The sequence below is a fragment of the Ovis aries genome, chromosome 2 (genome assembly GCF_016772045.2).
Source record: "Ovis aries strain OAR_USU_Benz2616 breed Rambouillet chromosome 2, ARS-UI_Ramb_v3.0, whole genome shotgun sequence".
Taxonomy (NCBI): Eukaryota; Metazoa; Chordata; class Mammalia; order Artiodactyla; family Bovidae; genus Ovis; species Ovis aries.
The window spans coordinates 218,154,088-218,167,354 of NC_056055.1; the positions used below are offsets into that span (position 1 = coordinate 218,154,088).

Here is a 13,267-nt window from a genome sequence, read left to right on the forward strand (position 1 = left end):
ACAAACTCAATGAAAAGTCACTTCTTAGCTTTGGTGTCAGTGGTAGCTCATGGTAGCCTTAAAGAAACAGCAGCCAATTCTTTGCTATTGTATTCCTCTCTCTAATTGTAAACTGGAATGTTTTATAGGAATGAAAGTCTAGTTGGGTTTTGAATGACCATAGATCTCTTTGAATATCATTGGTTTATGCCGGTCACCCTTCTCAGTGCCTAACAGAGATCTAAGATGTGAAGCTTGTTCATAAGTCATCTGTTTTTTAGACTGCAATGCAGAGATGCAAAACAGACACAATGGGAAATGAAGTAACTCAGTGAAGACTGTGAGATACGATATACAGTCCTGGAAAGAGTCATTAAAGATGCACAGAGGTCTTAAGTGAAATATTCTTGAAATGCACTTGAATAAGTAGAAAGTGCATCTTTTCAGGCTTTTCAGGGATGAAGACATTCTTGTTGGCTCTAGAAGAACTCAAGTGAGAATTAAAATAAAATACAATCCAGTGTACCAGATCTGAACTTTTTCATGTTGCTCTAGCATGTAGTCCTCGTGTAAGTCAGTGTTAGAATAATTCAGTGAAGTTGGGGAGAATGTGTTTCATGATATGCTCAAACTGTTAGGTGCATTTTTAGACTCATAAGCCAAAATCACTGCAGATGGTGACTGTAGCCATGAAATTAAAAGACGCTTACTCCTTGGAAGGAAAGTTAGGACCAACCTAGATAGCATATTGAAAAGCAGAGACGTTACTTTGCCAACAAAGGTCTGTCTAGTCAAGGCTGTGGTTTTTCCTGTGGTCATGTATGGATGTGAGAGTTGGACTGTGAAGAAAGCTGAGCACCGAAGAACTGATGCTTTTGAACTGTGGTGTTGGAGAAGACCCTTGAGAGTCACCTGGACTGCAAGGAGATCTAACCAGTCCATTCTAAAGGAGATCAGCCCTGGGTGTTCTTTGGAAGGAAAGATGCTAAAGCTGAAACTCCAGTACTTTGGCCACCTCATGCAAAGAGTTGACTCATTGGAAAAGACTCTGATGCTGGGAGGGATTGGGGGCAGGAGGAGAAGGGGAAGACAGAGGATGAGATGGCTGGATGTCATCACCGACTCGATGAACGTGAATCTGAGTGAATTCCGGGAGTTGCTAATGGACAGGGAGGCCTGGCGTGCTGCTATTCATGGGGTTGCAAAGAGTCAGACACGACTGAGCAACTGAACTGAACTGAAGCCAAAAATTGAGAATATTTACTTAAAGTCAATACAGTTTTAATATTGAGATTAAATACTTTTTCTAAGTTGAGAGTCTCCAACAAATTACAATCAACATACTTTTCTTTAAAATTATTTACTTTGGGAGGTGTGGTTAAACTTAAAATTTATGTTTATTAAAGTCAGTGCTTATGAGTCAAGTGAAACAGAGCCTCCATTCAGACCTGTTTGTAGAAACTGGCCTCTTGGGAACTAATTCCAGATAGTCAGAAAAGAATTGCCTGTCTAAAACGGCTACAACTGTAATTCAGGACTCAAAAAACTTCATCTGTGCCACAGTAGGTGTGGAGGCCCATTTAATTAAATGATGAAGCAAGAAAGAGTGAGCTGAAAAAGTACATATTCCATTTAAAGAGATTTTTATTCACTTAAACTGAAGTTTTAAGTCATGAAGTATTTTCTAAATCAACTTTTTTTGATGTTAAGCTCTTAAGTTATTTTTATCTTAAGTACAGTATCAGACAGATACAATAGAAATAGTCAAAATAACTACCATTTATTGAGTGATTACAATATTACAGTCAGTATACTAAGCATTTTGTGTAAATTCCCATTTAATTCTTATTATAACCCTCTTCAGTTCAGTTCAGTTCAGTCGCTCAGTCATATCCATCTCTTTGCAACCCCATGGACTGCAGCACACCAGGCCTCCCTGTCCATCACCAGCTCCCAGCATTTACTCAAACTCATGTCCATTGAGTCGGTGATACCATCCAACCATCTCATCCTCTGTCGTCCCCTTCTCCTCCTGCCTTCAATCTTTCCCAGCATCAGGCTCTTTTCAAATGAGTCAGTTCTTCGCATCAGGTGACAAAAGTATTGGAGTTTCAGCTTCAGTATCAGTCCTTCCAGTAAATATTCAGGACTGATTTCCTTTAGGATGGGCTTAGGTAGGTCTTAGGTAGGTGCATGTACATACTTTATATATTTAGGAAATTGAGGTTCAGAACTGTTAGATAATAGGCCCAAGGTGACCCAGTTAGAAGGTGGTAGAGATGGGTTTTGAACAAGGTCTCTCTGACTCTAAAGCTATGCCATTAATCAGCTGTGATCTGTGCACCAATAGACAGGCTCATTTTTGCATAGTCTAGCTTTTACATACTTGCTTTTGTGTATTGTGTTAACAAATGCATACACAGTGTCTCAAGAAGGGTTTTCCATAGCAACTAAGGTAAAGTGTACGTATGTACCTTCTAACAGACTAGTAATTAGCTTTAAATAAATGAGATCACATAGTTTTCCAGATTCCCTTAAATTGAGGGACACTAATATTTCTGGATTGAATTAGTGTGAAACTTTTCATTATATAAATTGGACTTTTTGTTGTTGTTTTTTTTTTTTGAATTGTGAATTACTCTTTTAAATTTTCAAGAGACTTTTCACTTTGTCTTCTTCCAAGTTGTCAGTGTTCTTGGTATCTAATTATAGGATGGATAAGAATTAAGCCAGAAATTCCCCAAATGTCTGACTGTCCTTTGAGAAGTCATTTAGGTGCCTTAGGAAAAGGTATCATTAACTGTTCTTGAATCAATCAATTATTACAGATTCTAATAAAAGGGCAAATAAATCTATACAAATGTAGCAGACTGAAAATATAAAATTACCCACATCTTTCTTCAAATAATGGTTTTCAGATGGGGAATGGATGTGAAGATGGAGGGTATGTGGATTATATGGGCCTCACCCCCACACCTTTGAGACTCAGTTTTCTTGAACTGCTGTTACTGTGAAAGCGCTCACAATTTCTCAGCATTAGAGGTGGGAGTGCAGAAAAAATATTTGAGCATTACTTCTCTTATGGCACCTTCTTAGAAACTCTGGGCTCAAGATGACATAGATCAAAGAGATGCTGATCTTGGTTGATAGATGCAGGTGGTTGTAATATCAGGGACTCTGAGTATTCATTTTCTAGTCTGTCTTTGACTCTGATGCTGTGCTAGTTAAGTAATTTAAAGGACAAATGGTACTCTAGTCTCTCTGCAGTTCATCAATGCTTCGTCATTGCTCTTAGGATGAAGTCCAAACCACTTTGCTTATGAGACTTCATGATCTGATCTATGCTAAATCTTATTCATCTGACTTTACATTTATCGTCTTTAATTTATTTGAACCTCAAGTAGTAAGTTGTTTCTAGTACCTGTGAATGTTTTTCAGCAAGAGCATTTTGAATAGAATTTCTTAATAACATGTGGCATTATGGTTTCATATGTTCCTTACTTTGAATGTAAACCAGTTCTTTTCCTCACTTCCTCGTGTAGGTCCACATGAAATATTTTATGGGAAATCAAGTTCTAAAGGTCTTTGCAGCAAAAGATGATGAGGTGAGTTGACAATAGGTCTTTGAGGCAGGGCCACAGAATTGAATTATCATTTCAAGCGAGTTGTTTGGGGCTTTTATAGTTTAAAATAACATTAATTCTTGCAACAGCAGTGGGAAAATTCACTGACCTTTAGGTTTGAAAATGGAGAAGTAATAAATGAATTTGTCATAGCATGAGCACAAGGCCTGAGACCATAGTCCTGCAATTGGAGATCAGGTGAATATTAAAAACAAAAACGTTTGAGCAAATATATTTAATGTGGGGATCTCATGGTCACAAGTTCAGGAAGTGTGGCATTAGGTTAATATTTTCATTTTCATAAGCAGAACATTTAGTGCTGGCTTGAACTGAACAAAGCTAGTGGAGGTAATGAAATTCCAGCTGAGCTATTTCAAATTCTAAAAGACGGTGCTGTTAAAGTACTGCACTCAGTATGCCAGCAAATTTGGAAAACTCAGCAGTGGCCACAGCACTGGAAAAGGTCAGTTTTCATTCCAGCCCCAAAGAAGGGCAATGCCAAGAATGTTCAAACTGCCAAAGTCCACTTATTTCATTTACTAGCAAAGTAATGTTCAAACTTTTTCAAGCTAGGCTTTAGCAGTTCATGAACCGAGAACTTCCAGATGTTCAAGCTGGATTTAGAAAAGGCAGAGGAAGCAGAGATCAAATTGCCCACATCCAGTGGATCATAGAAGAAGCAACAGAATTCCAGAAAAGTATCTATTTCTGCTTTACTGACTATGCTAAAGCCTATGATTGTGTGGTTCACCACAAACTGGAAAATTCTTAAAGACATGGGAAAACCACACCACCTTACCTGCCTCCTGAGAAACCTGTATGCAAGTCAAGGAGCAATAGTTAGAACTGGACATGGAACAATGGACTGGGTCAAAATTGGGAAAGGAGTGCGTCAAGGCTGTATATTGTCACCCTGCATATTTGACTTATATGCAGAGTACATCATGGAAATGCCAGACTGGATGAAGCACAAGCTGAAATCAAGGTTACAGGGAGAAATATCAATAATAACATCAGATATGCAGATGATACCACCCTTATGGCGAAAGCGAAAAAGGAACTGAAGGGCTTCTTGATGAAAGTGAAAGAGGAGAGTGAAAAAGCTGGCTTAAACCGCAATATTCAAAAAGCTAAAATCATGGCATCCGGTCCCATCACTTCATGGCAAATAGATGGGGAAACAATGGAAATAGTGACAGACTTTATTTTCTTGGGCTCCCAAATCACAGCAGGTGGTGACTGCAGTCATGAAATTAAAAGACACTTGCTCCTTGGAAGAAAAGCTATGACCAACGTAGACAGCATATTAAAAAGCAGAGACGTTACTTTGCCAACAAAGGTCCATCTAGTCAAGGCTATGGTTTTTCCAGTAGTCATGTATGGATGTGAGAGTTGGACTGTGAAGAAAGCTGAGCACCAAAGAATTGATGCTTTTGAACTGTGGTGTTAGAGAAGACTCTTGAGAGTCCCTTGGACTGCAAGGAGATCCAACCAGTCAATCCTAAAGGAAATCAATCCTGAATATTCATTGGAGGGACTGATGCTGAAGCTGAGGCCCCAGTACTTTGGCCACCTGATATGAAGAGTTAACTCATTGGGAAAAGACCCTGATGCTGGGAAAGATTGAAGGCAGGAGGAGAAGGGCATGACAGAGGATGATATGGTTGGATGGCATCACTGATTTAATGGACATGAGTTTGAGCAAGCTCCAGGAGTTGGTGAAGGACAGGAAAGCCTGACATGCTGCAGTCCATGGGCTTGAAAAGAGTCAGATACAACTGAGCAACTAAACAACAGCAACAAAGCATCCTGAAGATCCACTTACTCACTGGACTACTTCCATCATTGAAAAACTTGTCTTATTCTCTTTGCCCCTTTCCTTTCATTCTCTTCCTGCATCTCAAGAGATTCTATTTTCAGGCTGGTTTCTGACTAACAACCCATGCGTGTTGCATCCTGTGTGCACAGCTGCCCTCTCCACAAATAATTTCTACGCAGTCTTCAAGTCAGAACTCCCTTGGAGGTTTTGATGTTAACTGGAAGCTTACCATCCTGTGTCTGTTTCAGACCACTTAAACAGGTCTCCAAGTTCCAGAAGTTGTTTATATTTGGAACTGGTAAACTGGATGTGGAAGGCTTGTTTGGGTGATGGTGGTAGGGATCTAGTCCTCCTTTTTCCCTCACCTCTGAAAGGTAGCTGGCTGCCGATAGTGAATGGATATGCCAGTATCCATTAGAACAGTAAAACTAAGAGAAGAAAATGCTTGGCTTCCACTCAGTGTTGGATTTGTTAATGCACGGTAGGTGTATGTGACTTCTCAGATTTGAAACTCCTACTTCATGGATTTCTCCTGAATCAAATCCTATTGGGAACCATGCAGTTCTAGTATATGTTGTCAACACAACTGCATTTTTGACTTCTGCCGAAGTTTTAACTCCAGCTTAATGTCCTTTTACCCAAAGAAAATTTTGATCACTTCGTGTGATTGCTGGGTATGAGTAAGAAAAGTCACGTCACAAAGCCATGTTAGCACATGTCATTGTCTAGACTTGCTAGCTCAGGTTAGGGCAGCCTTGTGGCTTGTATAGTTCACATCCAGCCTTATACGGAACCTGTAGATCACAGGGTCACTTTGTGTCACTCAAGAAAAAAATTCTTCTACTATCGGCAGAGGGCTACTCTGTGATGTCAGTTCTGATGTCATACTCAAAGAATAATATTAACTAATTGGAGCTTAATGAGATAAGCTGAGGAAGAAAGAAACTCATATAGAAATTTTCAGTAAAAGATAACATGGAGAAACTTGCGTAGGTAGCAGGCAAGTAGGAGGGATGAGGGATGTGATAGCCTTCTTCAGATACTTAGCAGGTTATCATATGAAGCAGGAGCTAGACTCTGCTTCCTGCCGGAGGGTAAATTGGAACCAACAAATGGTGGTTTTGTTCACAATGAAGAATTACTTTATCAACAAGGATTACTGTCTCCATATGAATTGGTTCCTTGTGAGATGGTCCAGTCCCCATTCCTGTAAGTTTCTAAGCAGAGTCTCCATCAGTCATATGTGGGAAAGGCAAGTCCTTCATCATGTGGGTTGCCAAACTAGATGAATACTTTTGTTTTCAACTCAAATATTCTAGGAATATTCCTTTTTAAGAATATTTTCTTCGGTTATTAGCATTTTTTTTTTTTACAGAGAATCTACACTTAGGTCCTGGTTTTCACTGTGTGGAAGAGAAGGGGAGAGGAGAAAGGAAAGGAAATAGAGCTTTAGTTGAGCTTCCCACAAGTGTAGTGTTGTGTTATAGCAGATACTGGGGACCCCGTCCTTCCTTCTTTAAATATCCCAGTTGGTTCTATCAAAGACACCCAAATAAAAACTTGCAGATACACTGGAAGTAATCTCTTCTTTAGTTTATCACTGTGCTGATATGGTCTCTTGTATGGGACTTGTTAGAATATACAGATTCTGTTCTTGGTACACATCTCATTTCTGCTTGTCAAGAGGGAATTAGTTCAGTGAGAGCAGAGACACACATTTTGTTTCTTAGAGTGCCTAAAACAGTACTTGGCAATATGGCGGCCCTAGCAAGCAGTAGATGCGGGATTTGAATTCCTCTGCTTGTAGCAGCGGCATCCCTGCTGATGGCATCTCGGCCGCTGTGTGGTTTGAAAGGCAATGCCAAAGAATGCTAATACTACCACAATTGCACTCATCTCACACTCTAGTAAAATAGTGCTCAAAATTCTCCAAGCCAGGCTTCAACAAAGCCTGGCTTGAACCTGTACATGAACCGTAAGCTTCCAGATGTTCAAGCTGGTTTTAGAAAAGGCAGAGGAACCAGAGATCAAATTGCCAGCATCCGCTGGATCATCAAAAAAGCAAGAGAGTTCCAGAAATACATCTATTTCAGCTTTATTGACTATGCCAAAACCTTTTGACTGTGTGGATCACAATAAACTGTGGAAGATTCTGAAAGAAATGGGAATACCAGACCACCTGACCTGCCTCTTGAGAAACCTATATGCAGGTCAGGAAGCAACAGTTAGAACTGAACGTGGAACAACAGACTGGTTCCAAATAGGAAAAGGAATACGTCAGGCTATATATTGTCATCCTGCTTGTTTAACTTCTGTGCAGAGTACATCATGAGAAACGCTGGGCTGGAAGAAGCACAAGTTGGAAGCAAGATTGCCAGGAGAAATATCAATAACCTCAGATATGCAGATGACACCACCCTTATGGTAGAAAGTGAAGAAGAACTAAAAAGCCTCTTGATGAAAGTGAAAGAGGAGAGTTAAAAAGTTGGCTTAAACTTCAACATTCAGAAAACTAAGATCGTGGAATCCAGTCCTATCACTTCATGGCAGATAGATGGGGAAACTGGAAACAGTGGCAGACTTTATTTTTTTGGGTTCCAGAATCACTGGAGATGATGATTGCAGCCATGAAATTAAAAGATGCTTACTCCTTGAAAGTTATGACCAACCTAGACAACATATTAAAAAGCAGAGACATTACTTTGCCAACAAAGGTCCATCTAGTCAAGGCTATGGTTTTTCCAGTAGTCATGTATGGATGTGAGAGTTGGACTGTAAAAAAAGCTGAGTGCCAAAGAATTGATGCTTTTGAACTGTGGTGTTAGAGAAGACTCTTGAGAGTCCCTTGGACTGCAAGGAGATCCAACCAGTCAATCCTAAAGAAAATCAGTCCTGAGTGTTCACTGAAAGGGCTGATGTTGAAGCTGAAACTCCAGTACTTTGGCCACCTGATGCGGACAGCTGACTCATTTGAAAAGAGCCTGATGCTGGGAAAGATTGAAGGCAGGAGGAGAAGGGGAGGACAGAGGATGAGGTGGTTGGATGGCATCACTGACTCAATGGACATGGGTTTGGGTAAACTCCAGGAGTTGTTGATGGACAGGGAGGCCTAGTCCCTGCGGTCCATGGGGTCATAAAGAGTCGGACATGACTGAGCGACTGAACTGAAGACAGTACTTAGCCAAGAGTAGGCACTAAGTTAATAATCCTTGAACTGAAAAGGTAATCACTCTTTCATGACATCTGTAGAGGATTTTGATGGCAAGGTGTTGATATCATCATGTATTTTGTGGAGGAGATGGGAATATACATAGCTAACTTTGATGGAGGTTAGCTTTGGCCCCTGAGAAAAATACAAAGTGTTTGAGAGGTTAGGGAGAAAAGGGGGAGGGCTTAGCAAAGAAGATCTGAAATGGAGAGCTTGTCATTTTGCCAGTTCTTGAAGATGGGTTCAAAGCTTGAGAGCCAGAGATTTGGGGAGAGCATTCCAGTGAGGAGAAATTGTACATGGAAAAAGCTACTGGGGCGGGAAAGCACAGGACTTGCTTGTGAATAATGATCTGCTCTGCCGAGGCTGAGAAAGAGGTGCCTGTGGAGGTTTTTATAGAAGAGAGTGACATAGCTTTCGGAACAGGGGACACCGTGATGGAACAGGGCGGATAGAATCTGAAAAATGGCATAAAAGTCGAATTTGTAGAGCTTGATGAACACTTGAAGGACAGTAGGGAGGCCTTATCAATAACTTTAGGGCTTCTCATTTGGAAGTGATGTTTGTAGAAGTAGGGAGTACAGGTGGAGAAGAGGGGAGGGATACTAAACTGTTTCGGTCATGGACAGCTTGAAATACCAGAGGTATAACTGGACAAGTTATCCATCAACTAGTAGACTGTGTAAGTCTAGGTCTTAGGAGTTTTAAAGCTGAATATACAGATTTTTGATTCATCAACTCATGGGACTGGATGAAAGAAAGTGTCACCAAAGTAGAGTTCTTTTGGAGTGAAAGGAGGAGAGAAAGGCCAAGAGCAGAATTTCAAGATTGGAAGACGAGAAGAGCTGGGGGAATAGTGGTCCACAAAGGTAGAAACTAGTGGAGAGTGTTGCTTCTGAAGCCAAAGAAGGAGAAAGTGTAGAGAAAGAGCAATGGCCAGATGCTACTGAAAGGTCAAACAGAATGGAGACTAAGACTTCGGCAACTTGGAGATCACGGCACTTCAGAGTAGTTTCCGGAAGGAAATGGCTACGTAGCTGGTTTAGATTGAAGAATAATTGTGTTCTAAGTGGTGAAACAAGATTATTTCATGAAATTTAAAGATGAAGGAAAAGAGGGTTACAAATAGTAATTCGTGGAGAGGGGCAAAGAAAAATTTTGTTTAGAGTTAGGTATAAATTCAGAGGAGGAGGAAAGTTGAAGGACAAAGAGAATATAATCAAGTTCCTGAAGAGGTACAGTAAATGTGGTCAAATGCAAATGTGTACAGTGTAGCTTTCAAGTGGATGGAGGGGTATTTAATATCCGAAACAGGGAGAAAGTGGATAGCAATCTTACAAGTATTTGGTTGTGTTGTGAAAATCCTCACATGTTGGACATCATGTTAACACAGACATCTCTCTTACTAGGCAGCGGCAGTTGCCCTCTCCTCCCTGATTCATGCTTTGGATGAATTAGACATGGTGGCCGTGGTTCGATATGCTTACGACCAAAGAACTAATCCTCAAGTTGGCGTGGCTTTCCCTTTGATCAAGGACACATATGAGGTAGAACCTGCAAGTCTTTTATTCATATTAATTTTCTCCCTTCAGTTGCTTTGTTCTAAACAGTGTTTTTCAACTGTTCATGTGCATGGGAGGTACTGAGGGGATCTGGTAAAAATGTACATTCTGATTCTGTAGCTCTGGGGACGGGAGTTGCCTGAATTTCTGCATTTCTCACCCCCTCCCACCTAATGCTGAGACTGCTGGTCTGGGAATCACACTTTCAGTTGCAGTGAAAGAACATAAATTACGACAGTGTACAAGGAGCTTCCTAATAAAACAGCTAGTAAAGGTTGACTGTGACTTACCGTTTGCCCAATCCAGTGACTTCCTCTCCATTCTCATCCTTCCTGACGTCTCAGAACCTCAAGGGAATACAGATTACTTCCCTTTTTACAATAGTCTTTACTATGGATAAAGGCTGAGGGTGTGCTTTTCTTGTGATCCTGCTGAATTTACGTTTTTTAGGGTTGTCCTGTTGAAAATACAGATCTAGATTCCTTGCCATTTCCTGTGTCTCAGAGAACTCACTGTGGCAGAAATGGAAGAGAAGGCAGGCATCCTGACTTCCACGCCAGCCTGCCAGTCACCTTGACCCTTCTCATTTGTTGTGTTGGTAATGCATTTTGTAGATTTCTGATAGTCTTTCTTTGAGCATTTCTTTTATATTTACTATTTTTGTACTGTTTGCAGTTGTATACAGCTAATCACAGGGCTCCCCAGGTGACTCAGTGGTAAAGAATCCACCTGCCAAGCAGGAGCCACGAATTCAGTCCCTGGGTCAGGAAGATCCCTGGAGAAGGAAGTGGCTACCCACTCCAGTATTCTTGCCTGGGAAATCCCATGGACAGAGGAGCCTAGTGGGCTACAGTCTATGGGGTCGCAAGGAGTCGAACACAACTGAACTGAGCAACTGAACAACAGCAGCGGCTAATAGCAGAGATCAGAGCACGTCACTCTCCATGTCCTATACTTTTGCCTTCTGGTTCTTTAAATCCTTCTGTTGAGCCGTTTTCACAGCATTTGGGATCAGCTTTAAATTTTTCCATTAATTCAGTCGTCTCTGTTTTTATCTCCACTGTTCTCACTAGTGTTTAGTGTACATACAGCTGCCTTTCATGGAAGATTTGCGCCAGTACATGTTTTCATCCTTGAAAAATAACAGGAAATGCACTCCCACAGGTGAGTTTATTTCCATTTTGCTCACTGATTTGCTCTAAACAGACTGGGGGAAACCACCTGTCTTTAGTCATGTTTGGGGGCTAGGATTTCACAGGGTGGGATTATAGTTGACCTTTGAACACTGAAGAGGTTTGGGGTACTCCCCCTCAAGTTGAAAATCCATGTATAACTTTACAGGGCCTTCAGTATTCACAGATCTGTATCTGTGGATTCAACCAATCTCAGATTGTATAGAAATGTACGTATTTACTTGTAATCCACATGTGAGTGGATCAGAACAGTTCAAACCCATGTTGTTCGAGAGTCAACTGTAGTTGGATTCCAATCACAGTGGTATATGGTGATGATGGAAGGTGATTTTTTTCCCCAATAGTAGGGATAGGTTTGTTCCAAACATTCTCCAGCATCCGCCTTCTGACTTAGAGGTTGTGTCTAGGGAGCAGTTTAATGGAAATGGATGTACATTCTCTAATTATGAGCAGAGGATTTGTCTTTTGGTGCAGTGAATTGACACATAGTATCAAACTTGTGACTGGTGTCCTACATAAAATATAATGTAACTTTAACCATACTTTTCTCTTTGCCCTTTCTTCCTAGTTCACATTTTCAGTCCACGTCCTATTGCTCCTTATTGCCAGGAGCTTAATGAGAAGAGGCCTCTATTAAGCATCTGGCTGCAGATGTCAGGATGCTACATACAGTGATTCTTACACACATAGATCCTGTCTTCCGTAAACCTCACAGTTTAAGACAATTACCATAAGATATAATAGTGGGCTGAAATAGGGAATGTACCAAAAAGAACACAGAATGATGAATAGATGTTTTAGTTGACAACTTTAAATCTGCCTTGGTGTAGGATGAGGGAGCTGTGAAGTGAGTTCACAACTGGGTGCTCTCTGTATGTTGGGAGCAGGGTGTGGGAGAAGAGCCAAGAATCAAATCCACCATGTAGAGTCAGGCATGGACTTGAATGTGTAGAAGATGCCAGTGTACTATAATATTCAGTCTTTTCCTCTTGATAATTCCAAACTTTAAATGAGAAGAACATTTAAAAAAGAGAACTTTGTTGAGAGAGAACCTAATAGATATAAATCACTCGGGATTGAAAACATTACTTTTCGATCTGTTGATTAATTTCCTGTGAGTTGACACTTTTGTTTGCATTTGCTCCATTGGAAAAACAGATCATTAAAGCTGTTTGACATATTTCCCAAGTCAACATTTATGTAAGGGTGTGTGAGGCCAGCGTGGTCTGGCCTGATACTAGCCTGGAGTAGCAGATGGAAATCGCTGAATATTCACCCACACAGTTACCACCTCCTTCTTATTGCCAGGTGGACCCTGCAGCCGTCAGTGTGAGATGGTGCCTGAAACCTCCATTAGAAAGTGAAAAAATGGAACAGAAATGTCTCATGATAAATGTCTGTATGCTCATTCCTTTTGTAGTAGCTGTCTGAAAGGGATGTTTGAAAGGTGAAGAACAGAAGTATAATAAACTCTGAGGAACTGCTTACTCTTTTCTGCCTTTTGCCTAGTGGCTGTGAATGATCCCAAAATAGCACTTCAGCTTTTTAACAGCTGAACTGCCATATGAATCAGCAGAATGAAAGTTCCTTGTGGTAGTTTAGGTAGAAGCATTTTGGGGAGAGTTGCTTTGGGCTCTGCCATTTTTATTGACCTCGTAGATTTTTACTGGGAAGAACTTGCTTTCTATCTGGCATCTGACAGACATAAAGAAGAGAACACCATGTTTCTGCTCTCAAAGATCCTTAGAATTTGCCTGGAGTGGGGTAAGACATGTTTGTAGGACATTTTTCCAAAGAAGACATACATATGAATGTCCTGCAGACACATGAAAAGATGCTTGACATCACTAATCATCAGGGCAGTGCAAGTTAGAACCACATCT

General features: G+C 40.7%; 1 protein-coding gene across 2 annotated transcripts in view; it reads left to right on the forward strand.

Moving 5' to 3' along the window:
- Window positions 1–13,267, forward strand: part of XRCC5 (X-ray repair cross complementing 5) — an 85,638-nt gene that overhangs the window by 19,939 nt on the left and 52,432 nt on the right. For both annotated transcript variants that reach the window (XM_060410401.1, XM_004004914.5), the window contains exons 10-12: window positions 3,522–3,584; window positions 10,039–10,176; window positions 11,265–11,355. In XM_060410401.1, the coding sequence (XP_060266384.1) occupies window positions 3,522–3,584; window positions 10,039–10,176; window positions 11,265–11,355 (292 nt within the window). The remainder of the gene's footprint in view (window positions 1–3,521; window positions 3,585–10,038; window positions 10,177–11,264; window positions 11,356–13,267) is intronic.